At 43.0% G+C, this 27,195-nt stretch overlaps 2 protein-coding genes across 7 annotated transcripts in view; both read left to right on the forward strand.

The window, feature by feature from the left end:
* LOC148128565 (vomeronasal type-2 receptor 26-like) overlaps positions 1–26,223 on the forward strand; it is a 90,816-nt gene extending 64,593 nt beyond the window's left edge. For all 6 annotated transcript variants that reach the window (XM_087948816.1, XM_087948818.1, XM_087948817.1 and 3 more), the window contains one exon: positions 25,298–26,223. In XM_087948816.1, the coding sequence (XP_087804942.1) occupies positions 25,298–26,208 (911 nt within the window). In that variant the 3' untranslated portion in view covers positions 26,209–26,223. The remainder of the gene's footprint in view (positions 1–25,297) is intronic.
* Positions 554–24,536, forward strand: LOC148128569 (vomeronasal type-2 receptor 26-like). Its single transcript, XM_087948821.1, has 6 exons — positions 554–1,075; positions 1,212–1,456; positions 1,888–2,176; positions 3,267–4,061; positions 13,522–13,733; positions 24,313–24,536. Exons 2-5 carry the CDS (start codon positions 1,242–1,244, stop codon positions 13,675–13,677), a joined length of 1,455 nt encoding a protein of 484 aa, XP_087804947.1. The 5' UTR covers positions 554–1,075; positions 1,212–1,241; the 3' UTR covers positions 13,678–13,733; positions 24,313–24,536.
* Positions 26,224–27,195: the final 972 nt, after the last annotated feature.

A 27,195-nucleotide genomic window follows, 5' to 3' on the forward strand; every position in this document is an offset into this window, starting at 1 on the left:
ATTTTATTTCATGCCTATAAAACATGCTGGGATTTCCTATTGTTGGAGAAACAGGGTAGATAGATGATTGTTAGAGACAGATAGATAGAGATAGATATGGATGGATAAATAGATATACAGATGGATAGATAGATAGATAGATAGATAGATAGATAGATAGATAGATAGATGATAGATAGATAGAAAGAAAGATAGGGATGGATAGATAGCACGTGCAGAACTTACAGTCCATTCTTTATTTAAAAAATTAAGAAAAATCAAAATAAAAAGAATCTTGGTGTATTATAGGAACATGGTCAGATAACACAGGAATGACAAGAAAATAAAAATAAAAAATTCCATCCATTCTATAATTTTCTCCCTATTTACCCAATGATCTAGTCCACAAGTTGTCACTTTCCTGCTTCTTAATGAGCTTTTATCTCAAAATTAATATTGCTGGAAAAGATGGGAAATGAAATTTCACTTCAGGCACAAACAATTTTAAAACTGGCTGAAATTAAGATCAATATATGGGATTATGACATAAAAGAGAATTCCAAACAGGGTGTACTCTTAACCTTGGGCAGAGATCAAGGGTGCCGATTGTCATTAGAAGACAGGCAACACTACAGTTAAATGGCATTAACTTAGAAGTGGCACCAAACTCCATAGCTCTGGGTGACCTTCCCCAGCAATCTCTGGAGACAAAAGGCCATGTTGAAGGACAGCAGAAGTCAATTCCCTGGGTGCTGAATTCTCTTCTCCAGCATCACTTTCTGGACTTGCCCTGACTGGGAGGAAGGACCACAACCACAACAAAACAGTGACCCCAGGGGTATATCTGTAATTTTTACTAACATGGTTTATTCCAGCCTCTCCTCTGCAGATGGAGCCCAGAAAAAGTTCAGGATCCCAAGAGGAGAAGTTGCTTCTGACTGTAATTATGACCATCTGGGCCTTTGAGACCTGTGATGCTATATCTCCAGTTTTAGACTTCGATGTAGACATCAGATTGAAGCCACATGCAAAGGATCTTATATCAGAAAAGGATAAATTCCTTGGTGAAGCTCTCTGGGACCAAGTTTTGGGACAGGTACAGGCTCTGCTCTTGATTGCACCTTTCTCTCCTTTGCAGATGAAACTGAGTGATTCTCTGTTTAGATCAGGAAAGCCACTGGCACTTCTCAGAGTCTTTGAATTTTTCCAACTGTTCCTGTTATTTGTGTTAGAAACAGGAAGTGGATTGATTAATGCCATGAATGATGGACCTCCTGCTTCTGCTGCTGCTGGTGTCCCCATCAGTCTGTGGGAAGCTGAGAAGGAAATGCCCATTGAGTTTGGAGCACCAGGATGGGTACAATCCATGGAGCTTTTACAGGCCTGGGGACCATCTCATTGGTGTGGTCACAAGTGAAACATATGTGTTGCCTATAATGTGGCCTTTCAACAGCCCTCCTTCCATACCTTCTCCTTGGTAAGTCATGCAGGGTGATGGAGTTGCACTCCCTCCATGTGCAATTCTAACACTCTCCTTTTCTTCTTATGTCACTTATTTTTGTACCTCAGGACCTGTCTAATTTCCTGAATGATTTTGATTTCCATGGCTTCCCTCTTTTGCCTTACTTTGTGGAAGAGAGTAAATCCAAAGATGGAGTTTTTAAAAAACCTGAATGAAATCCAGGTGATTTTCCTTTCTCAGTTCATTCCTGAGTTCATCACTTGAATAATGACCTTTGTTTAAGTAATGACTGAAACAATTGTAGTTGCCTCTCTCATTTGCATAATTGATCATTCGATTTGGATCAATGTTGGCCTAAGGCTTAGTAGGTTTGTGAAGGATTATATATTTTAAAAATATTTGTTGTTGCTATTGAATATAATAACATGAATATTGTCTTTCAATAGGAAGGGTTCTGCTCTAACAGATACCCTAAAATCAATTTTTGCTATTCAAATGGTCAGTAAGAATTCCCAGCTCCTGCACAATCTCACACTTGGTTACAACATCCATGACAACTATGGAAGAACCTTCCGCACTTCAGATGCCTTGCTGGACATTCTTTCCACTGGAGAATCCAATGTCCCCAATTATGGCTGTGGGAGGAAGGAGAACCTCCTGGCTCTGATTGATGCAGCTGCCAGGGACATCTCCATCCAGATGTCAATGTTTGTACACACCTACAAAGTCCCACAGGTTTGTGTGTTTTTCTCTATCTGGTAAGGTGAGTGGGGTGGTGGGGATGAACAACAGATCCAATATCTTTATAGAATTCAAGAGCAGCTTTTCAGAATTTTAGGGAACATATCAACGATGTTTTAGTCTATTATGTTCATCTTCAAATTGACCATTAAAGGCCTGAAGAGCCATAAGGTCCCTAGAGGATATTCTACTGAATATTCTACTATTGAAAAACTATCCAGGTTTTGAGGTCCTCCATTAGCATGTTCATTTTCACATATCAATAATATCTGCCTTATCCAATTGGAATCAAGTTGCCAATAGTCCTGTCTATGTATAAAAAATATTCAGACCAAGAAGAGTATCTTTGGGATGGATAAAAGGAGTTCAGCTCCTGCCTTCATAGATAATTGTTAATTTACACAATTTCTGCTTTGTATAAATTCAGGGTATATAATTATTGGGTTAAAATTAAAGTGATAAAACAGACATATAGTCCCAAAACAGACAAAATTTCAATTAAAGACTTATTGGATTGTACAACTGTCTACGATTGACCTCACCCCTTTCCTAAGAGGTCTGTAGGGGGCGTGCATAAGCGCACCAATGTGCCTACCGTCACTGTCCTACTATTTCTTTTTATTTTTCTTATATGTTTCCATTTCATGTACTCATAACTATTCTGTTAGCAGTTGTGCTCTTGTACATCTAGAGAAGAAGCCAAAAAATTGCTTCACAAAGAATTTGGGATATAGAAGCTGAGAAAGAGGTTTTAGTACTCAAAAATAGCATATAATACAGCCCTATATCTTAGATCCAGACATTGTATCTAACATCTGCAAATTTGAATCTAATTGTTGGAATTGTATGGGTGACACAGAAATTTACGTTGCATTTTTTTGTTGTTTTTTTTGGTTTAATATAATTTTGCGTTCCATTTTTATATACAATCTTGTTAATATTCTGTCTTAAATATTTTAAAGCATGACTAAGGAACAAACTATTCTTATATATTCATCAAAACAAAATTGGGTTTGTCAATAAGTAATATTTTGGAGTTGATCTGGACCACATTATAACACAGCATTCTTCATTACTTTTTCAGATCACTGCTCTAATTCCTTCAGAGGCTCTGAGTGATAAAAGGAGATTCCCTTTTTTCCACCAGATGCTCCCCAAAGAAGGATTCCAATACCCAGCAATTGTCCAGCTGCTCCTCCATTTCAGATGGACCCTGATTGGTCTCTTTGCTTCAGACACAGAGAATGGAGAGAATTTCATGAGGACTTTCCCTCCGATGCTTGTCAGGAGTGGAATTTGTGTGGTTATATCAGAACGATTCACAACAACTGGACAAACAGCACCCCTCAGGGAGGCCCTCTCTAAGTGGAGACAAATCAATGTCTTTGTCCACTTCATAGAATTTATTTCCATCTGGGACAGAATTCTTCCTTTCCATGAAGCACTTATGCATTTGCCAGGACCCATTGAAGGGAAAGTCTGGATCCTCACAAATTTTGCACTGTATACAATAAAGAAGAACATACCTCTCAAATACATCCATAGTATTTTGAGTTTTGGTAATCTGTCAAAAGAAAGGCCAACAGATGCTGCCTTTGAACCCCATTTCTTTGTGGAAGATCCGTTTCAAGATCATTATTTCCGCTGTTCCCTTTCCAAGCACGTCTTTTCTGTCAAAGGCCGCAGAAGATGCACCCAGAAAGCCCCACTGGAGACCCAGGAGAAAAGGAACAGGAAACGGATCATAAATGACCGTCATCGCTACAGTATCATTCAGACTCTGGTCCAGGCCATGAATGCCGCCTATTCCTCCAGATCGAGGAGGGGAAGGAAGGAGGGAGAAAAGAGGTTGGGGGCTCAGAGGCTGCAGCCGTGGCAGGTATGGGGGTCCCGATAGGGATCCATTAATCTGAGATCCTTTGGAGAAGGAACCCAAAGGAGAAGGAGAGGAACATCTCAACCTTCTTGTGCTGCAAAAGGTCGAGAGATTTGCACCATCTAATTGCTCCTGTCTGACGCTCCGGAATAACAGGGAGCAGATCTGAAGTTTCTGTCTAGCCTCTGTTGGAAGAAATCTCCTTCTGGGTTCAGTTCCAAGTGTGGAAGAAAGACGTTGGAAACATGGTTACTGCTTGGAAGATGGTTTAATGGTGGAAAGGAGCACATGCCTTGGTTGAGGAAAGAAGGGCTGAGATGCTGAGAGTGCAATTGTTTGATGCCCTCTGTTGGGATTTGAATTTGAGCTTGTATTCTGATCGGTTGTCAGACTCCCATGGGGCCATGCAGGGCCAACTCTGTAGGCTGTCCTGAGTCCCAGGCTTGGTTGAGCCTCGCTGGATGATGGTGATGGCTTTGGGCAATTCCTATATAGCTTTACCTGGAGTAGATCTTTGTTATGTAAAATAAACTGGCCTAGGCCAGAGTAATGGTCCATTAGCAAAGGTGGGAGGGGGGCAGAGTTTCAGCCTCTCTGAGTTTCTACTTTTCTTTTAGGGAAATATATTCTCCCTTTTAGTATATCCTAAAATATTTCATTTTCCTAGGAGAGGGAGGGTTTTAACTACTCCCAACACCTCTTTCAGTCATTGGAAGAGTGTTGAATCCTCCCTTGTCCAACTGAGAGATTTTGTAAGTTGGAGAAGCTGCTCTCATAATCTTCTCCTTGTCTTTTCTCAAGACTCAGTTTGAGGTTGCAGTCAAGTATGATTTTGAGATTGTTTTCCTAAACATGTATTTATTTACACATAACTCAAGATGGCAAATGTCTCCAACACAGCTTCCTCCTTCATCCAGTCTACTTTTATTACATTCAGAGACCAGCATTACAATAAATAATAATAATAATGGGGAAAAATAAAAATAAACGACAGTCAATGGGCAGTTAGAGTCTGCCTAATGCTGAGTCATGTGCGAATATGTGGCAATATAAATGTCCCAAATAAATAAATACATAATTATGCGTTACAGCAGAACAGAATTTGGCCCCATTCAGAGAAACTCCTTCCTACTGATCTGATAACTCCAGTTCAATGTAAAAGAGTTCCGTATTTCCCAGATATTAGGAGAGGCGTCACAAAGTGTTACACAAAGTGTTACTATGTTACAGAGCACCTGATTATGACATCGAACATGTAAACAAGCTAAATACATTACTAACATGGGCTGCATCCTGCCCATACCCTTTTATCCTTCTTGGTGATTTCAATCTACCTCATATTAACTGGACCCTAAATGATTGTACAACTGAAATCATACACACAACCTTCTACAATGCTATTACAAATCTGGGACTGGAACAACTAGTAACCAACAACACTAGACTAAACAACTGCCTCGATCTCATCTCCTGCAACAGTTTGAACCTAATCTACGGAATACAATCTAAAGAACCCTTTTCCAGTAGTGACCACAATATGATCGACTTTTGTCTCAACATACATCCACACAAAAATCACCACAATGATGTAATCCCCTATTGTAACTTCAAAAAGGCAACTATGATCTTATAGACAACGATCTCTCATCCCTTGATTGGCAATCTCTATTCACTGGATGCAATACCGTTGAAGACCATTATAACATATTTTTACTTGAAGTCAAAAGAGTCATCAAACTATATGTACCAACAACAACTCCCAAAACAAAACAAAAAGCAGATTACCCATATCAATAAGGAAACTTCAATCCAAAAGAGATCACTCTGGCGGAAAAACAAATCTGGTCACGTTGCCAATTTCAAAAACCGATACAAAAATCTATGCCACCAGATAAAGACCGAATGCACCAATTATCACATTAAACAAGAGGAAAACCTTCTAAGCACCAATTCCACCTGCCGCTTTTACAATTTTGTAAACAACAAACTAAAAGACTCAAGGTCCATCCCCTCCTTGATAGGACCTGATGGTAAAGACTGCAACGACGACACCATTAAAGCCAACATCTTTAACACATTCTTCGCTCAGTATTTGTAAACAGCAATGGATCATGCCCAATATTTCCTAGCCGTACCACAGATAACAACAATGATCTAATACATATCGATTTCACAGAAGACAATGTTGAAAAAGCAATACGCTAACCTAAAACCATCTCTATCTATTGGACCGGATGGAATATGTGCCTACTTCTTAAGAAAGCTATCCACTGCCATAGCCAAACCTCTAAGCATAATCTTTGAAAAATCTTTCAGAACCAGCTCCTTGCCTAACCTATGGTCACAAGCCACAGTCATCCCCATCTTCAAAAAGGGAGACCCAAGCCTAGTTGAAAACTACAGGCCAATCTCCTTATGCTGCGTCACCTGTAAAGTCATGGAATCAATTATTAACCAATCCATCATCCTTCACTTAGAGACAAATAACCTACTCTCCAATAAACAATTTGGTTTCAGGAAAAAACTATCCTGTAATCTGCAACTCTTACACTGCAAAAACATATGGACGACACAACTCGACCAGGGCAAAACAATAGACGCAATCTACATAGACTTCTGTAAAGCCTTTGATTCAGTGGTACACGACAAACTACTCCTAAAAATAAAATCCTATGGTATCTCTGGACAACTGAATAACTGGATAGAAGCATTCCTGTCAAACAGACAACAAATGGTCAAAATGGGAGCGTCCTATCAAATCCAGTACCTGTCAATAGTGGTGTTCCCCAAGGCAGTGTTCTAGGACCAACTCTCTTCATACTCTACATAAACGACCTCTGTGATCATATTAAGAGCAATTATGCGTTCTCTTCGCTGATGATGTAAAGCTGTTCAATACCACAGACAATACTGCTACCCTACAAAAAGATCTTGACTATGTATCCGAGTGGTCAAACAAATGGCAACTTCAAATCTCAACAAATAAATGCTCTGTCTTACATATTGGCAAAAAAATCAGAAAATAAAATACAAGCTGAATAGTCAAGATCTTGTTGATGACCCAAGCTCTGTAAAGGACCTTGGAATACTCACCTCTAATGATCTAAGTGCTAGAGCACACTGCAACTACATAGCCAAAAAGGCATTAAGAGTTGTTAACCTAATCCCACGTAGCTTTTTCTCTGGTAATATCACACTACTAACCAGAGCATACAAAACATTTGCTAGACCAATACTCGAATACAGTTCATCAGTCTGGAACCCACACTACGTATCTGATATTAGCACAATTGAGAAAGTCCAGAAATATTTCACAAGAAGAGTTCTCCACTCCTCTACTCGCTGTAGAATACCTTATGCCACCAGACTTGAAATTCTAGAACTAGAAAACCTTGAATTACGCCGTCTTCGGGTCTGACTTAAGCATGGTATACAAAATCATACATTGCAATGTCCTACCTGTCAATGAATACTTCAGCTTCAACCATAACAACACAAGAGCACACAATAGATACAAACTCAAAGTAAACCGCACCAAACTTGATTGCAGGAAATACGACTTCAGCAATAGAGTGGTCAATGTCTGGAATACTCTACCCGACTCTGTAGTTTCTTCCCCAAACCCCAAAAACTTTAACCTTAGACTGTCTACTATTGACCTCACCCCTTTCCTAAGAGGTCTGTAGGGGCGGGGCGTGCATACTGTCCTACACCAAGCGCTCTTGCCTAGCCGTCCCTGTCCTATTGTTTCTCTCTATTCAAATTGAATCTAATTTTATTTTTCTTATATTTTTTGTTGTTTTTTTTGGTTTAATATAATTCCATTTCATGAGTAAGGAACAAACTATTCTATATATTCATCAACAAAATTGGGTTTGTTGGCAATATTTTGGTTGATCTGACCACATTATAACACAGCATTCTTCATTACCTTTTCAGATCACTGCTCTAATTCCTTCAGAGGCTCTGAGTGATAAAAGGAGATTCCCTTTTTTCCACCAGATGCTCCCCAAAGAAGGATTCCAATACCCAGCAATTGTCCAGCTGCTCCTCCATTTCAGATGGACCCCCTATTGGTCTCTTTTGCTTCAGACACAGGGAATGGAGAGACTCATAGGACTCTCTCCGATGCTTGTCAGGAGTGGACTTGTGTGGCGGCATCAGGCGATTCACAACAACTGACAAACAGCACCCCTCAGGGGAGGCCCTCTCTATGGAGATAAATCGTCTTTGTCCACTTCAGAATTTATTTCCATCTGGGACAGAATTCTTCCTTTCCATGAAGCACTTATGCATTTGCCAGACCCATTGAAGGGAAAGTCTGGATCCTCACAAATTTTGCACTGTATACACAAAGAAGAACATACCTCTCAAATACATCCATAGTATTTTGAGTTTTGGTAATCTGTCAAAAGAAAGGCCAACAGATGCTGCCTTGAACCCCATTTCTTTGTGGAAGACTGTCAAGATCATTATTTCCGTTGTTCCCTTTCCAAGCATCGCCTTTTTCTGTCAAAGGCCGCAGAAGATGCACCCAGAAAGCCCCACTGGAGACCCAGGAGAAAAGGGAACAGGAAACGGATCATAAAATGACCGTCATCGCTACAGTATCATTCAGACTCTGGTCCAGGCCATGAATGCCGCCATTCCTCCAGATCGAGGAGGGGAAGGAAGGAGGGAGAAAAGAGGTTGGGGGCTCAGAGCGTAGCCGTGGCAGGTATGGGGTCCCGATAGGGATCCATTAATCTGAGATCCTTTGGAGAAGGAAACCCAAAGGAGAAGGAGAGGAACATCTCAACCTTCTTGTGCTGCAAAAAGGTCGAGATTTTGCACCATCTAACGTTCCTGTGCTCCGGAATAACAGGGAGCAGATCTGAAGTTTCTGTCTAGCCCCTGTTGGAAGAAATTGGGTTCAGTTTGGAAACATGGTTACTGCTTTCAAGATGCCTTGGTTGAGGAAAGAAGGGCTGAGATGCTGAGAGGCAATTTGATGCCCTCTGTTGGGATTTGAATTTGAGCTTGTATTCTGATCGGTTGTCAGACTCCCATGGGGCCATGCAGGGCCAACTCTGTAGGCTGTCCTGAGTCCCAGGCTTGGTTGAGCCTCGCTGGATGATGGTGATGGCTTTGGGCATTCCTATATAGCTTTACCTGAGTAGATCTTTGTTATGTAAAATAAACTGGCCTTGGCCAGAGTAATGGTCCATTAGGAAAGGTGGGAGGGGGCAGAGTTTCAGCCTCTCTGAGTTTCTACTTTTCTTTTAGGGGAAATATATTCTCCCTTTTAGTATATCCTAAAATATTTCATTTTCCAGGAGAGGGGAGGGTTTTAAGTACTCCCAACACCTCTTTCAGTCATTGGAAGAGTGTTGAATCCTCCCTTGTCCAACTGAGAGATTTTGTAAGTTGGAGAAGCTGCTCTCAGAATCTTCTCCTTGTCTTCTCTCAAGACTCAGTTTCAGGTTGCAGTCAAGTACGATTTTGAGATTGTTTTCCTAAACATTTATTTATTTACACATAACTCAAGATGGCAAATGTCTCCAACACAGCTTCCTCCTTTCATCCAGTCTACTTTTATTACATTCAGAGACCAGCATTACAATAATAATAATAATAATAATAATAATAATAATAATAATAATAATAATAATGAAAAATAAAAATAAATGACAGTCAATGGGCCGTTAGAGTCTGCCTAATGCTGAGTCATGTGCGAATATGTGGCAATATAAATGTCCCAAATAAATAAATACATAATTATGCATTACAGCAGAACAGAATTTGGCCCTATTCAGAGAAACTCTTCCTACTGATCTGATAACTCCAGTTCAACGTAAAAGAGTTCCGTATTTCCCAGATATTAGAGAGGCGTCACAAAGTGAATCCCTGAGTCCTGATAGGAGATGCCACATAGCAGGCTGTGAATTCACTGTGGGATTCAAATTTTTTTACTATTGGTTCTGTGGGCATGGCTTTAATTTGTGGGCGTGGCTTGGTGGTCACGTGACCAGATGGGCGTGGCTTTGTGGCCATGTGACTGAGTGGGCTTGGCCCGGTGGCCATGTGACTGGCAAACCAAATACAATTGGTCCTCGCTTAATGGCCAGTTGCTTAGCAAGTGTTCTAATTTATGACTGGATCTCCCCAGGAGCTACTTGTCCTATTTTTGCAGTTTCTAGAACCATAAACACAAACACACATGGACACATGCACACATGCACACACAGACACTCACACACAGACACACACATACAGAGCTTTCTAACCCTGCTATTTTTGATTCTGTAAAGATCTCTGCTGGAGCAGGGGTTGGACTAGATCAGTGGTCCCCAACCTTTTTTGTACCAGGGACCGGTTTCAAGCAGAAAATTTTGCAAGGACCGGGGGAGCGGGGGAGAAGGGAGAAGTGAAGGAGGCTTCGCTCTCTCGCTGCTCCACCATCCAAGCTGAAAAACTGCTTCAAAGAGCGGGGGATTTTCCTGTTGCCGCAGCTATTAAGCGCCCGCTTCACCCCCACCACCCCGCAGCCCGCGTGCTTCAATCCACAGTGTCTCGTTTCTGCCTGCCTGCCTGCCTGCCTTAGTTTCTGGTTGTTTGGGAGCAGCTTCGGGCTGAGAATAATAACTATTCGCTCTTTTACTCAGCCGAAGCTGTTCTCGATTCAACCATTAACGAAGGCAGGCAGGCAGGCAGGCAGAGCGGGCGAGTGGACGGGGTGGGGGTGGGGAGAAACGGGCGCTCGGGAAGCTGCGGTGACAGGAAAAGCTCCCCGGCTTCTTTGAAGCAGTTTCTTCCTGTGCTGGTGGAGGAGCGAGAGAGCGACTGAGAGAGCTGACCCAGAGAGAAGGACAGGCTTCGGTTGCTTCCTCCTCCTCTTCTTTCATTTGTGTCCTTGATCCCCGATCCCAGCAGCATTCACCGAAGGTGAAGAAAGCCGCCATTTTTTTAAAAATTCTTTGCGGCCCGGTAGAGAGTGCTCCGCGGCCCGGTACCGGTCCGCGGCCCGGTGGTTGAGGACCCCTGGACTAGATGACCTCCGAGATTCGTTGCATGCCATCCCTAGATTGTTGTGTTGCTTCAAAGAGTCTTCTGAAGCCAGGATTTGTGTCCTTCCTTCCTCTCCTTTTTTTCTCTCTCCCTCCATCCCTCCTTCCATGTATTTATCTATCCATCCATATATCTCATTCACTTTCTCCATTCTCCCTCTCTTTCTCTCTTTCTCTCCCTCTTTCTTTCTTGCTCTTTCTTTCTTTCTTCTCTTCCCCTCGCTCTCTCTCCCTCTCTCTGTCTCACACACACACACACAGACACAGAGAGTGGGGGAGAGAGAGGGAAGATAGGGACCCGGCCTCTTCGCTATCCCCCACCATCCCCCTTCCCTTCTCAGGCCAGGTGAGGGAGGGGAGGGTGAGGGGCATGGCCAGCCGCTCAGGCAAGGTGAAGAGGCGTCGACTGCAAGCACGGGAGTGTAGAAGCCTGGGAGTGGTGGCTCTCGGCTCAGCTGGCCTGAGGGGCTCCTGCAGGCATATCGCGACAAGGGGGCGAGAAGACCCGGGACAACCGCACCCACCTGCTGGCTGGCGAGCCGGGCTGGGCTGGAAGAGGCGCATCCACTGGGAGAAGTAAGAAAACGTAATCTGGGAGGGCGGGCAGGCAGGCAGATGTCCCAGGGCTGCTCCATGCGCACTGCATCAGTAGCACACGCAGTGCTGCACACATAGTGTGCATGTGCAACAGCCCTGGGACATCTGCCCGATCTGCACCACACCACACGTGGGACACGTGGTAGGAAAGCTAGGAGAGCGACTGGGACAAGAAGGCAACCCGGTTCAGGGGTGTGGCCTACCAGGGGTCACCACTGGTTCACCTGAGCCGGTGAGAACCGGTTGAATACCACCTCTGCGTGAGCTGCAGTTCGAGTGGCCCCTTGTCCTCAGGGGCCCAGTCTCAGCTCAGGCGCTCTTTCTTTGTATCGGCCCCCTGAAACGGCTCTGGGAACTCCGTTGCAGCTCTTGGAGGTTAATTCCTTTGGACTTTTGGCAGGGTTATTCAATATAAATATCTCGTTGCTCTAAAGGCTGCTCAAATAAACATTCTTGGGAAGAGCAGCCCCATCTTGTTGGATTTCCAGATCTTTGAGACCTTGTTTGATTTCACTAAGTGCACTAATTCATCCCCCACATTAAAGCCCTTCCCTGCAAAAGCCACGGGGGCTGAGTACCAATGAGTAGTTGTGTGTTCATTTTCCCCACAACAACAACCCTGTGAATTGAGTTGGGCTGAGAGACTGGCCCCAAATCCCCCAGCCTGCTTCATGACCAAGGGGGACTTGAACTCACATCTTCTTGCTTTCTACTTTGGGGCTTAACCAGTAGAGCAAACTGGGTCCCTTACATACTTATCAAGCTTGGCACAATCCTTCATCCAGTGCATCATTAATGTTCTTATATGAGATACTATTATCAAATCCTAAAACCCAGATAGTTTTCTATTGCTTTTTAGTCATACAGTTGTTTCTAGGAGGAAATCAGAAATATTTTTCCAGAAAGTTGGCAATGTTTAAATAACATAAAAGTATATTTGCCTGAGAATTGTTATAAATCTTGTATAATAGCAATTTATCAATCCTATTATATTAATGACAACATAGAAAAATTGATGACTTAACGACAAAATGTTGTATCTTCCCACTTTCATGACAAAGATTTAAAAAACTAAAGATTATTTGAGTACCATTTTAAAATCAGTTTTTATCCACTTAATTATCATACCATCCACCCTCACTTAACTGGGTTTCTGATCACATCACAAAATTGTTTATTACTCTTTCCTGAGATCGAGTTATATCAGCAGTATTTCCATAATGTATTTAGGAAATGAAATAATATGTGAGGATGACTTGCATAGAGCACATAAGTTATATCCCCCTTTCCCACAATCCATTTAGAAAGGGCAGTGATAGGAGGGAATGACTTTTGGGGGTGGAGGAGAGATTCTGCCTGGGGAAGAAGCAGATAAGAGGAGGACACCTACAGCTGCATAAAAAAAAGGGTCGGTGGGAGATTTGTACTTTCTGACTCCCCAAATCCTGTCAGTGCAGCATTACAGCAAAGTGGGCCTAGCTCAGGTTTCCTGTCTGGGCTTCCTGGGAGAGGATCACCCTGACAATTTTCTTCTTGATCAAATCCGTGTTTCTGATAACCAACCTGTTGCTTTCAGGAGTTCATAAATCTCCTTTTTTCTGTTGTTCAACTATATTTTGTCAAAATCTATATTGTCAAAATATGATCGACAAATTTTTGTGAACTTTTTCCTTCACTTGTAAGATAGTGGTAACACCCATTTTCCTAATGAAGCATGTCTGTAAATTAGACAACTACAGAAGAAAGATTAAATATTGAAAAAGCCTGAGATAAGAAACAAAGTTTTCTGCTTTTAAAATTGCTGCATGTTCCCATTCTAGTTCCATCCTTTCCTGGAGAAGAATGAGTTTGTCAATATTTCAGAGATTGAACTCTACAAGGACCCAAATGGAGAGGTAGCAGCAGATCTGGCATTTGGGGCTTCTTGGTTCTTCCCAGGGATGATCCCAGGAGAGAGACTGTGGCGTATTTGTTAAGACAGAGACTTTATATCGACAAAGATGTTCTTTCACGGCTAAAGGTGCTCAACAAGGTAGGACAAAGTTTTGATGTCTTTCCTCTGTTTTCCAAAGCCTGAGGTCCCATTTCAAGAGGGCTGATGCTATTCCCCAAAGGTGGTTGACCTTCACCGAGAATTGAATCTCGGCAGGAGAAACTGAATTTTTTCCCTTAGGCTGCTTGGGAGGCTTCAATATTGTTCCATTTTGTGGACCACATACAATTAAGGGTCTCCATTGAACGGGTGAGAAACCCACAAGGGCTGGGGAATGTGTGGCTAGTAGCTTCTGGTTGTTTGCTCCATGTGCCCAGAAGAGCAACGAAGGCGGCAATTCTGCTGACCGGGGCCTGAATTTAGGCTTGGACCGTATCGGATGGGATTGAATCATGAGTGGACGGAGGTCCTTTTGGCCCCATTGGGGGAAAGAAGCTTCCGCTCGTCCTATTTGGGGAAAAGTGTCCCCTGAAGGGGCAGCTCCATAATCTGGGAGGCTCTTAAGGAGGCCGGACCTGGCCAGAGCTCTCCATGCCTCCCTTTCACCCTCCCTGGGATGGAGCAATGGGCCTTCTGCTCCGAGGAAGCAGCTCCAAGGCTTTCAGTTCACGTGAAATTATCAAGATTGTTCTGATTTCACACCTTAAAAGTATGGGTGCAAGAAGAGGGGAGAAATGCGTGTTAATGGGGTCATGAGAAGGAACCGACTGGTTATCACTTAATGCTGAAATCTTTTCTCAGTTCCATCCAGGGGTGGGATTCAAATTTTGTAACAACCGGTTCTGTGGGCGCGGCTTAATTTGTGGGCGTGGCTTGGTGGTCACGTGACCAGATGGGCGTGGCCATGTGACTGGCAAACCAAATACAAGTGGTCCTCACTTAATGGCCAGTTGCTTAGCAGGTGTTCGAATTTATGACTGATCTCCCCAGAGCTCCTTGATCTGTTTTTGGAGTTTTGACAACCATAAACACAAACACACATGCACACACACACAGAGAGAGCTTTCTAACCCTGCTATTCTTTGATTCTGTAAGGATCTCCTGCTGGAGCAGAGGGTTGGACTAAAGACCTCTGAGATCCCTTGCACGCCAGCCCTAGATTGCTGTGCTGGTTCAAAGAGTCTTCTGAAGCCAGGGTTTGTGTCCTTCCTTCCTCTCCTTTTTTTTCTCCCTCCCTCCCTCCTTCCATGTATTTATCTATCCATTCCTATATCTCATTCACTTTCTCCTCCCTCCGTCTCTTCCTTTCTTTTTCTTTCTTTGTCCCTTCCTTCCATCTCTCCCTTTTCTGTCTATCCCTTTTCTTCCTTTTGCTTCCTTTCTCTCTTTTCTTTCTCTTTCTCTCTTCTTTCTTTTCTCTCTCTTCCTCTTCTCTCATTCCTCTATTTCACTCTTTCCCTCTCTTTTTCTCTCTTTCCCCTCTCTGTATCATCTCTCTCTTTCTCTAACTCCCCCCACTCCACTCTCTCTGTGTGTGTGTTTGTGTGTGTGTGTGTGTAAAAGAGAGGCATGGATAAGTTTGACCAAGTCTGGTCTCTTTAAGACCCTCCCCAACTATGAACCTTCCCTTTCAAGGGACACTTTTCCCCAAGCATGACGAAGCTTCTCTCCCAATGGGACCAAAAGGACCTCCACCCAATCATGATTCAAATTCATCTGAATTCAGGCCCTGGTCAACAGAATTCCCTTTTTTCTTTGCTAGTTTGGGCACAAGGAGCAAACAAACCTGAAGCTTTTAGTGACACATTCCCCAGCCCTTGTGGGATTCTCACCAGTTTGAAGGAGATACTAAACCATAGATGGTTCACAAAATGGAGCAGTGCGAGAAGGTAAGGGTGACGGTGAGGGATAGCGAAGCGGCCGGGTCCCTATTTCCCCCCCCCTCTCTCTGTGTGTATATGTCTGTGAATGTGTTTGTGTCTCCCTGAAAGCCTCGGCATGGCCAAGCCAGCAAGCTCTCCTTGGTGCTCTTTGCTACTTCTTTCATTTCTTCTTTTTCAAATCCAGACTGGCTGAACAACGATTGCCAGACCACGATGGAACCGTCCAGTCGGGCGACCCTCCTCCTCCTCCTCTTATTTATTTATTTATTTATTTATTTATTTATTTTATTTATTTATTTGATTTGCCAATTGTTTACAAGATAATAAGTATAAGTGTATACATAGTTGTGAATACATGAAATGGTTACATATAAGAAAAATAAAAGAATAAGAGAAACAATAGGACAGGGACGGTAGGCACGTTGGTGCGCTTATGCACGCCCCTACAGACCTCTTAGGAAAGGGGTGAGGTCAATAGTAGACAGTCTAAGGTTAAAGTTTTTGGGGTTTGGGGAAGAGACTACAGAGTCGGGTAGAGTATTCCAGACATTGACCACTCTATTGCTGAAGTCGTATTTCCTGCAATCAAGTTTGGTGCGGTTTACTTTGAGTTTGTATCTATTGTGTGCTCTTGTGTTGTTATGGTTGAAGCTGAAGTATTCATTGACAGGTAGGACATTGCAATGTATGATTTTATATACCAGGCTTAAGTCAGACCGAAGACGGCGTAATTCGAGGTTTTCTAGTTCTAGAATTTCAAGTCTGGTGGCATAAGGTATTCTACAGCGAGTAGAAGAGTGGAGAACTCTTCTTGTGAAATATTTCTGGACTTTCTCAATTGTGCTAATATCAGATACGGTAATGAGGGTTCCAGACTGATGAACTGTATTCGAGTATTGGTCTAGCAAATGTTTTGTATGCTCTGGTTAGTAGTGTGATATTACCAGAGAAAAAGCTACGTAGGATTAGGTTAACAACTCTTAATGCCTTTTTGGCTATGTAGTTGCAGTGGGCTCTAGCACTTAGATCATTAGAGGTGAGTATTCCAAGGTCCTTTACTGAGCTTGGGTCATCAACAAGATCTTGACTATTCAGCTTGTATTTTATTTTCTGATTTTTTTGCCAATATGTAAGGCAGAGCATTTATTTGTTGAGATTTGAAGTTGCCATTTGTTTGACCATTCTGATACATAGTCAAGATCTTTTTGTAGGGTAGCAGTATTGTCTGTGGTATTGAACAGCTTTACATTATCAGCGAAGAGAACGCAATTGCTCTTAATATGATCACAGAGGTCGTTTATGTAGAGTATGAAGAGAGTTGGTCCTAGAACACTGCCTTGGGGGACACCACTATTGACAGGTACTGGATTTGATAGGACGCTCCCAATTTTGACCATTTGTTGTCTGTTTGACAGGAATGCTTCTATCCAGTTATTCAGTTGTCCAGAGATACCATAGGATTTTATTTTTAGGAGTAGTTTGTCGTGTACCACTGAATCAAAGGCTTTACAGAAGTCTACGTAGATTGCGTCTATTGCTTTGCCCTGGTCGTAGTTGTGTCGTCCATATGTTTTTGCAGTGTAAAAGTTGCAGATTACAGGATAGTTTTTTTCTGAAACCAAATTGTTTATTGGAGAGTAGGTTGTTTGTCTCTAAGTGGAGGATAATGGATTGGTTAATAATTGATTCCATGACTTTACAGGTGACGCAGCATAAGGAGATTGGCCTGTAATTTTCAACTAGGCTTGGGTCTCCTTTTGAAGATGGGGTGACTGTGGCTTGTGACCATAGGTTAGGCAAGGAGCTGGTCCTGAAAGATTTTTCAAAGATTATGCTTAGAGGTTTGGCTATGGCAGTGGATAGCTTTTCTAAGAAGTAGGCACATATTCCATCCGGTCCAATAGATAGAGATGGTTTTAGATTGCGTAGTGCTTTTTCAACATTGTCTTCTGTGAAATCGATATGTATTAGATCATTGTTGTTATCTGTGGTACGCCTAGGAAATACTGGGCATGATCCATTGCTGTTTACAAATACTGAGCCGAAGAATGTGTTAAAGATGTTGGCTTTAATGGTGTCGTCGTTGCAGTCTTTACCATCAGGTCCTATCATGGGAGGGATGGACCTTGAGTCTTTTAGTTTGTTGTTTACAAAATTGTAAAAAGCACGGGTGGAATTGGTTCTTAGAAGGTTTTCCTCTTGTTTAATGTGATAATTGGTGCATTCGGTCTTTATCTGGTGGCATAAATTTTTGTATCGGTTTTTGAAATTGGCAACGTGACCAGATTTGTTTTTCCGCCAGAGTGATCTCTTTTTGGATTGAAGTTTCCTTATTGATATGGGTAATCTGCTTTTTTGTTTTGTTTTGGGAGTTGTTGTTGGAACATATAGTTTGATGACTCTTTGACTTCAAGTAAAAATATGTTGTAATGGTCTTCAACAGTATTGCATCCAGTGAATAGAGATTGCCAATCAAGGGATGAGAGATCGTTGTCTATAAGATCATAGTTGCCTTTTTGAAGTTACAATTGGGGATTACATCATTGTGGTGATTTTTGTGTGGACGTATGTTGAGACAAAAGTCAATCATATTGTGGTCACTGCTGGAAAAGGGTTCTTTAGTTTGTATTCGTAAATTAAATTCAAACTATTGCAGAAGATGAGATCGAGGCAGTTGTTTAGTCTAGTGTTGTTGGTTACTAGTTGTTCCAGTCCCAGATTTGTAATAGCATTGTAGAAGGTTGTGTGTATGATTTCAGTTGTACAATCATTAAGGGTCCAGTCAATATGAGGTAGATTGAAATCACCAAGAAGGATAAAGGGTATGGGCAGGATGCAGCCCATGTTAGTAATGTATTTAGCTTGTTTACATGTTCGATGTCATAATCAGGTGCTCTGTAACATAGTAAGAATCGAATTGTGATATTTAAGGATAGTTCACAGATGATGGTTTCAGGAAGAGCAAGCTCCTGGGTAACTTGGATATTTTTAGATGTAAGGATTTTTATAGAATATAGCAACACCACCTCCTCGACGATTTTCACGATCTGATCGGTAAACATGATAGTCTCTTACTGTGGTAATGGAGTCGGGGAGAGATGCATTGAACCATGTTTCACAGACAAATATAATATCGAAGTTAGCCATATTTAGGAGAATGAGAAATTCAGGTATTTTATTCACGAGGCTTCTTGCATTGAGTAGTTTGCATTTAAGGCCGGCAGTAGTTGGAATTGAGGTAGTTGGGGGCGTGCGTGCCTAGTCTTGGGTGATGGTGGATCGGTTGAGGTAGGGTTGTGGTTGAGGGTAAAAGCTGAGTATTCGGTTGCGTGGCTTACTTTTGATACAGTCAGCATGGTAGTCAATGTACAGGTCCTTCTCTCCATTGTCTAGACGGTTTTTGAGTTCAATGCGGAGTACACGGGAGTGGGCACGTTGCTGTATGGTTAGGTCAGGGCGGCAACGGAGGTTCTTATGGTTGGTGTTGGTTTTGGCGAGTGAGTTTATAGTATAAATGAATTTACGTTTGCTTGATTCATTTTTGCAAATGACCCTGCACAAGCGTGGGGCCACAGAGCCGTCTCTATTTTTGAGCTCTCGGTCGATGCGGGAAATGTCAAGTATTTCATCAGCGGAGATGGTTGATGCTTGGTAATCTCTGATGATGTTTCGGACAGTTGTGATGTCATCATTGACATTGATGTCCTCTAGACCAAATAAGATGGCGTTTGGACGTTTCCGTTCACGCTCAACGGCTTCTCTGATGAGGATTGGGATATCAATATTTGTCTGGGTTGTGTTTATTTGTGGATTGGGTTTTGGATTGGATTGTGGTTGTTGGGTAGAGATGTGGTTTGTAGCTATTGGATGTTCAGGTCTTCCTCCTCCTCTTTCCCCCGGCAGCTGTGGATGGATCAGGAGGGTGCAGTTTTGTGGGGAGACGCTCGCTCCTCAAGTGAGCAGCCACCCACCCCATACCAGGTTTTGCTGTGCTTTGGCATTTGCTTGAGGAGCATCTCCCCATGCACGTGCACCCTCCCGGCCCTGCCACAACCGCCGGTTACGAGAGGAGGAGGAGGAGGGTCGCTTCCACCGCGGTCTGGCAATTGTTCAGTCAGTCTGGATTCCAAAAAGAAGAAATGAAAGACGTAACAAAGAGCGCCAAGGAGAGCTTGCTGGCTTGGCCATGCCATGGCTTTCAGGGAGACATACACACACACACACACAGAGTGGGAGAGAGAGTTGGGAAGATAGGGACCCGGCCGCTTAGCTATCCCCCACATTCACCCTCACCTTCTTAGGCCAGGTGAGAGAGGGGAGGGTGAGGGGCAGGGCCAGCTGCTTCATCAAGGTGAAGAGGGGGCGACCAAGCATAGGCGAGGAGAAACCTAGGAACGGCGGCTCCTAAAGGGCTTTGAGGACGGCCTAAAGGGCTTTGAGGACGGCCTAAAGGGCTTTGAGGACGGCCTAAAGGACGGCCTGGAGCGGCCGAGATCCGAGTGGGCATTGCACCACAGGTTCACCTGATCGCCCACTTCTTTGGTGTTGGCTTTATGGAGCCGCAGGGTGAGGTCTGGGCTGACATGTGACAGTAGTGCCTTTAGTTGTGCTCGCTTGTAAGTGCCCAAATAATCTGGTGAAGATGGCGGAGGAGTAACTCAGGTAGACCTCCCCCATCCGCAGTCCTTCTCCTGCAGAAAACGGCCATTCCCTGAGCTAAGGCAAGGAGCTGCGGCTTGACTCACCCAATTCCTAGGACTACCCCAAATGGTCCCAATTCAGTGCAGAGAGGGCGCCTCTCCCTGGCAATACCCCTTTCCCTCTGTGCTCTGACTTCCTGTGGCCCTCCTCCAGCCTGAACACCAGGTCGGACCACTAGAAGGCCACTTCCCTGCTTCTCAGTGGTGCTCCTGTACCATCCACTGCAGGACCCTCCAACTCCTTCCCCAAATTCTCCCTCAACTTCGAAATGACAATGCCTGTTGCCTACATGGGTGCAACCGGGTGGGCGTGGCAGGGCCAACCAGGGGTGATTATTCTGTGTCCAACAATAAGGCTGTGAGCGGGAGAGGGAAGGGATGGTAGGCAAATGGGCCATGATCTCTGGTCTCCCTCCCCCACACCTCTGCCTCACCGCCGGCAGGGTCCAGCAGCTGCGTGAATCCCAGCTAATCCCACGTGGAGAGGCTCATGTTCTCCTGCTGCTGGGAAAGCAAGAGAGACTTTCCCAGCACAGTGAAAAGTTTGCAACTTCCCCTCCAATAGGAAAATGGGTGCCTCTGGGCAGCAGAGAAGCAGCCTGCTTGAATCCTGTTTCTCTTTGCCGCCCTGAGCTGTACTGGGAAAAACTCTCTTGCTCTCCCAGCAGTAGGAGAACACGAGCCTCTCCACATGTCTTCCAGTACAACAAAATGTAGCTCTGGTCCCCACCAGTCTGCATCTCGCCCCCCACCTGGATTCACTGCAGCTGCTGGGCCTTATCTGCTGGGGGTTAGGGTGGCGGGTGGCAGCAGCAAAAGGCAAGTGGGGTGGGGGGTAAAGGTGTCTGGTACTGGCAGGTAGGTATCTGGGCCCCGGAGTTTGCAGAGCCTCACTCACCCAGGGAGATCAGGCAGGGCCACAGCGGAAGGCATGCAGCAATGGCTGGCCTGGTGAGTGGGCAAAAGCAGGCTGCAGGTGATGCCACGCATGCGCGATAAGAACTGACTGGGCATTGGACTTCGGCGACAGGCAGAAATCCACAATTGTGCGTGGTTTCTGTCTGGGCTCGCCGCTGGAGCGCCCTGAACTGGCTGGTTTTGGGGCTAAGCCACCCCGTAGAGGTGGTGAAGAGGGGGGAGACCGCCAGCAGGGTTCAGGGTTCATCTCTCCTCCCTAGCTGGCCTTTACTCCCTTTCCCGAAGGCGGTTGCAGCGGTGGTCAGAAATGGCCACCACAAAGAAGAACTCAACCGGAAAAGAATGTGCAAGAGGAAGATAAGAAGTGAAAGTTTTGGCTGACCGGGTTAAATTGTAAAAGCAACAACCAAGGTACCCTGGAATTTAAACTTACAAAAAACAACATCGCTCCCAAAGAAGAGTCGGAAGCAGCAAAGGAAAGTGAAAAAGGAAAGGTTTGGCTTTTTTCTTCTTCTCTCTTCTTCCCTATACTGACAACTAAGAGACTTAAATAAGAAATCGGAAAAATCCGCTTTGATAGGCAATTAAGCTGAAAATAAAACAAAATGCCAAAGGGATAATAAAGATTTCTGGACATTAAAATTTTTCTTTTTCATAAGCAGGAAGGGAGAGAAAAAGAATAAGGGGAGGATCTGGAAGAGGGAGGAGACTGCCTGGAATTAAAAAGAATCTACAGTAAAACTTCAACAAGACTTCTAAAAGATACATTTTAACTGAAACTTTGCAACTAAATAGTAACCCCAGGAAGAGAAAGTGAAAAAAAAAGAGCAAAACAGAAACAGCTTGTGTGTATTTGGATTATTTGGTGATCTTTGGATTCTTGGTTATTATATTTGAATGACTAAAATCAATCGGGTGGTTGTTTAAAAATTTATACAATGGCACCACTTCTGGATGAATGGAAAATGGAACTGAAAAGGTATAAAGAAGATGCACAAGAAGGGAAGGGTTCTTTTGGCTTCGTTTTTCAATTCTTAGAAATGGAGATTTGGAACTCGTTGTAGAATACCTTATGCCACCAGACTTGAAATTCTAGAACTAGAAAACCTTGAATTACGCCGTCTTCGGTCTGACTTAAGCATGGTATATAAAATCATACATTGCAAGGTCCTACCTGTCAGTGAATACTTCAGCTTCAACCATAACAACACAAGAGCACACAATAGATACAAACTCAAAGTAAACCGCACCAAACTTGATTGCAGGAAATACGACTTCAGCAATAGAGTGGTCAATGTCTGGAATACTCTACCCGACTCTGTAGTTTCTTCCCCAAACCCCAAAAACTTTAACCTTAGACTGTCTACTATTGACCTCACCCCTTTCCTAAGAGGTCTGTAGGGGCGTGCATAAGCGCACCAACGTGCCTACCGTCCCTGTCCTATTGTTTCTCTTATTCTTTTATTTTTCTTATATGTACCCATTTCATGTATTCATAACTATGTATACACTTATACTTATTATCTTGTAAACAATTGGCAAATAAAATAAAATAAATAAATAAATAAATAAATAAATAAACTATGAGAAACAACAAGAAACGACTGCAAAACAAGAAGACTGGGACAAAGAAGAAGCCATCTTTAATGAACAAGTAATTTTATGTGGGGAAGAAAAAGGAAAGGGGGAAAGAGAATGGAGAATTTAAGACTTAAAAAAACAACCAAAGAAAAGAAAAATAATTCGAAAAATAAGTATAATATTGGAAAGCAGCAGAAAAGGGGAATAAAGAAGAGAGAAATAGAGGTAGAGAGACAAGGGGGTGAAAAGGGGAGAGAGAAGGGAAGAAGGAAAGGATAAGAAGTTACAAAGGACCGGAACAAGATATAGAGAAACAGGACCTATTTAGAGATCATGGGTGAAAATCTAACTGAAAAAGGGATTCTGTAAAGGTACATAAGATTGTATTAGTTATATTAGTAATAGAAATAACTTTAGAAAACAACGTATGATTAAAATGAGGGATAAAATAGTGTAATTTAGTGAAATGTTTGTGAATAAAATAAGTGAAATAAAATAAATGAGAAAACTGAATTAGGAAGGAACGGGAACATTTTAATTAGTTAATGTTTTATAAAATATAAGTGAAGGGGAGGGGAATTAATTATGGAAAGCTTATAATTGTTCCCATAGAAGTACGATATTTAATTGAAAAGTAATGTTAAAGAAGTTAAGATTTTAATGAATATTAATATTAATGATAGAATTGAATTGGAATGGAATGTGTTGTTTTAATTATATACTTTTATATTTTTTTCTTTTTTTAAGAATACAGTGTGTATTTTAAGAATGTACCAAGCAGAATCCGAATGGAAGTTATGTATTATATTGAATGTTACAACTTTAGGGAAAAGATATAAAGGCATCATACTCCAATCACTAACTACAGGAGAAATTTTGTTTAATGAGAAAAGATAATAGATAATTGAAACAGGACAGACAAAAAATATAAATACAATGATTTGAATTGAGATGAGATAATTACAATAAAATTGAGAAAATTAAAAGAGGGGAGAAGCCATGCAGAAAATGTAAAATAGTAATAAGATATGGAATAGAATATAAAAATGAGCATGAATCTGAATTTGTGTCTGTACGAAGAATGTAACCCGGGATTACGCTACTTTCAAAAAAGATGTTTTATTTGTATTTTTTTTCTCTTTGTGAAAACTCAAATAAAATTTACAAAAAAAAAAAAACACTGACTGGGCATGGAGGGGAGGGGTGGGCAGAGAGGGGCGGGGCCAGTTAGTGGTGCGATTTGCCGGTTCTCCGAACTGCGCAGAATCATAACAACCAGTTCTATAGAACTGGACAGAACCAGTAGAATCCCACCCCTGGTTCCATCTCTCCAGACTTTTCTATTTAATAAAGTCCTTTTTTTGGGGGGGGGGGGCAATGTGAGATGCCAAAAGCAAAAGAGAGGAACTAAAGGAAGAATCTTCCAGAAGTTATATCTCCAAGCATTTGGAAATAGTGAGAGATTTTGTCTTTACTTAAGTGAAGAACAGAGGCTAATATCTAATATCTTGTCTAATATCCATTTTTACCTCCATTTTCCATGGACAGAGAGTCCTAACACATTTCCTTTGGCAATCCTATTTTTTTTCTGCTCAGTCCTTTTCTCAATCTGAATGTGTGGAAAGTTGTCGTCCTGGATTTGTCAAGAGGGCTCGAGAAGGAGAGCCAGTTTGCTGTTACGACTGTGTTCCTTGTCCGGAGGGGACCTTCTCCATTCAGAAAGGTGGGTGACATCAGAGGAAAATGGGAGGCCTGGTGGAACTGGATCCATCCAGAGCATTGTCATGAAAGTGTGAATTAAAACACACTTTTAAGCTTAATTGGTTTCTGGTTTATTTCCGAAATGCCTCATTTCTTATCTAAACAGAAGAGCAAAAAGACTGTGAAAGAAGGGCTGGATAGAGAGAGGTGGCTGTGGCAGATTGGACAAGCTTTACTACTGCCAGAGAAAATATTTCTTCTTTTTACCTTGGATGTGTCCTTCCTTCCACATTTACTTCTCTAGGAACATCTGAGTTCCTTAAAATGTGAGGAATTGGTTTAGGTCCACCTACTGAAAGGAGGATTGCAATGCAGTCTACATGGGTTCCCTTTGAGGAACACTGAAAAGGTGTTGCTGATGTACGAGATACACAATGTGGTGGCATGGATAGTTATGCCTGTATGTGTCTGCACCCGTATCACCACTGCTCCAATGGCCATTCCAAATTATTTGCAACAGTCACTTGATCTGCCAGCCACCTCTGAGGCAAGTATGACAAGAATTGCCATCTTGCACGTAAGTTTATCTAGAAAGATTAATTGATTCATTATTTTCCTTTAGTAATGGAGGTTCCTATCAATATTCTGAACATTAAAAAGGAAATCTTTCAAGTCCAAAGCTTCCCTCAATTTCATAGCCTATCAAAAATATACTGTAGCTATATTTTTTTAAAAAGTGATACACTTATTTTTTGTCTCTGGAGATATTAAGAAATCCATCTCGGAAAATGCTCCTGATAATCACTTGTTCCCAAAGAATGTACAATATATCTTGAAATGCAAAGGACAAAGAAATATGGGGTTGTTTTTTTTTCCTCAGATACAGAAAAATGCACCAAATGTCTGGATGATAAATTCCCAAATAAAAAAAGAGTCCAATGTATCCCCAAAGTTATAACCTTCCTGTCTTATAAAGAACTTCTGGGCATCATCCTGGTTTCTTTTGCCCTATTCTTGTTCCTAACCACAGGCCTTGTTTTAATCGTCTTCATTAAATACCGAGAAACTCCCCTTGTCAAAGCCAACAACCGGGACCTCTCCTACATCCTCCTGGTCTCCCTCCTGCTTTGCTTCTTGTCTTCTTCTCTCTTCATTGGTCAACCAAGGAAAGCCACCTGCCTTCTCCGACAAACGGTCTTCAGCATCATCTTCTCAGTTGCTGTTTCTTCTCTCTTGGCCAAAACCATCACGGTGGTGCTGGCTTTCCTGGCCACAAAACCAGGAAACCAAGTGAAGAGATGGTTGGGGAAGAGTTTGGCCAACTCCATCATCCTTTCTTGTTCTGCTGCCCAAATTATCATCTGCTCCATCTGGCTGGGAGTTTCTCCCCCCTTCCCTGACTCTGACCTCCACTCCCAGCCTGGAGAGATCATCCTGCAATGCAACGAAGGGGCTGTTGTCATGTTCTACATCACCCTCAGCTACATGGGCTTCCTGGCTACCATCTGCTTCACAGTGGCTTTCCTGGCCAGGAATCTGCCTGGGGCCTTCAACGAAGCCAAGCTGATCACCTTCAGCATGCTGGTCTTCTGCAGTGTCTGGGTGACTTTTGTGCCCACCTACCTCAGCACCAAAGGGAAACACATGGTGGCTGTGCAGGTCTTCTCCATCCTGGCCTCCAGTGCTGGGCTGCTGGGCTGCATGTTCATCCCCAAGTGCTATATTATCCTTCTGAGGCCAGAGCTGAACACAAAAGAGCATCTCACAGCCAGAACAAATGTAAAAACATGAGATATAGCATCATTATGATAGTGGAAGAATTGTTCATGTTTCTTTTATTTGATTTCCATTTAGATAGTATGCAGGCATCAAAGAAAATGATATCTGTATGTTTCAAAATGGGGAATTGTTGAATGACTGGAATTCTTGTAGTTCTCTCCCCTTTCAATAAATATTGCTAAAGAGACCTCTGTAAAATTCAGAGGAATTCAGCTGTTCAGCAACAGATACTGAATATGACACCTTATAAAAAATGATTGATGTACTTGTTCCAACTGACAGCAGCTAAACATGTGGGTGGGTGTGAGAGAGTGAGTAGGAAAAGAGGTCAGGAGGAAGCTGTGGGAACCAAACACCAGCCTGTTTGCCTGATCCTCTCCCTAAAAATGCCGGAATGATGTGAAATGCCATGTTTTTATTTTATTAAATTATTTTATTAAATTATTAAGGACTATATTAAATAGAAAAGGCTGGAGAGATGGAACCAGGGGTGAGATTCTACTGGTTCTGTCCAGTTCTATAGAACCGGTTGTTATGATTCTGCGTAGTTTGGAGAACCAGAAAATCGCACCACTGGCTGGCCCTGCCCCTCTCCTCCCGCCCCCCCCTCTGCGCCCAGTCAGTCCTTATCATGCATGCGCAGCATTGCCTGCAGCCTGCTTTTGCCCACTTGCCAGGCTAGCCATTGCTGCATGCCTTCTGCTGTGGCCCTGCCTGATCTCCCTGGGTGAGGGAGGCTCTGCTAGCTCCGGAGCCCAGTCGCCAACCTGCCACTGCCGGTCACTTTTACCCCCCCACTTGCCTTTTGCTGCCACCACCTGCCGCCCTAACCCCCAGCAGGGAAGGCCCAGCAGCTGTGGTGAATCCAGCCGGGAGGGAGAGATGCAGACTGGTGGGGACCTGAGCTACATTTAGCTGTACTGGAAGACATGTGGGGAGGCTCGAGTTCTCCTACTGCTGGGAGAGCAAGAGAGTCTTTCCCAGCACAGTTCCGGGCGG

This window comes from Notechis scutatus, unplaced genomic scaffold, assembly GCF_049901735.1.
Source record: "Notechis scutatus isolate UNSWTSFEM ecotype Mainland unplaced genomic scaffold, rNotScu1.2 NSCUSCF23, whole genome shotgun sequence".
Classification (NCBI taxonomy): Eukaryota; Metazoa; Chordata; class Lepidosauria; order Squamata; family Elapidae; genus Notechis; species Notechis scutatus.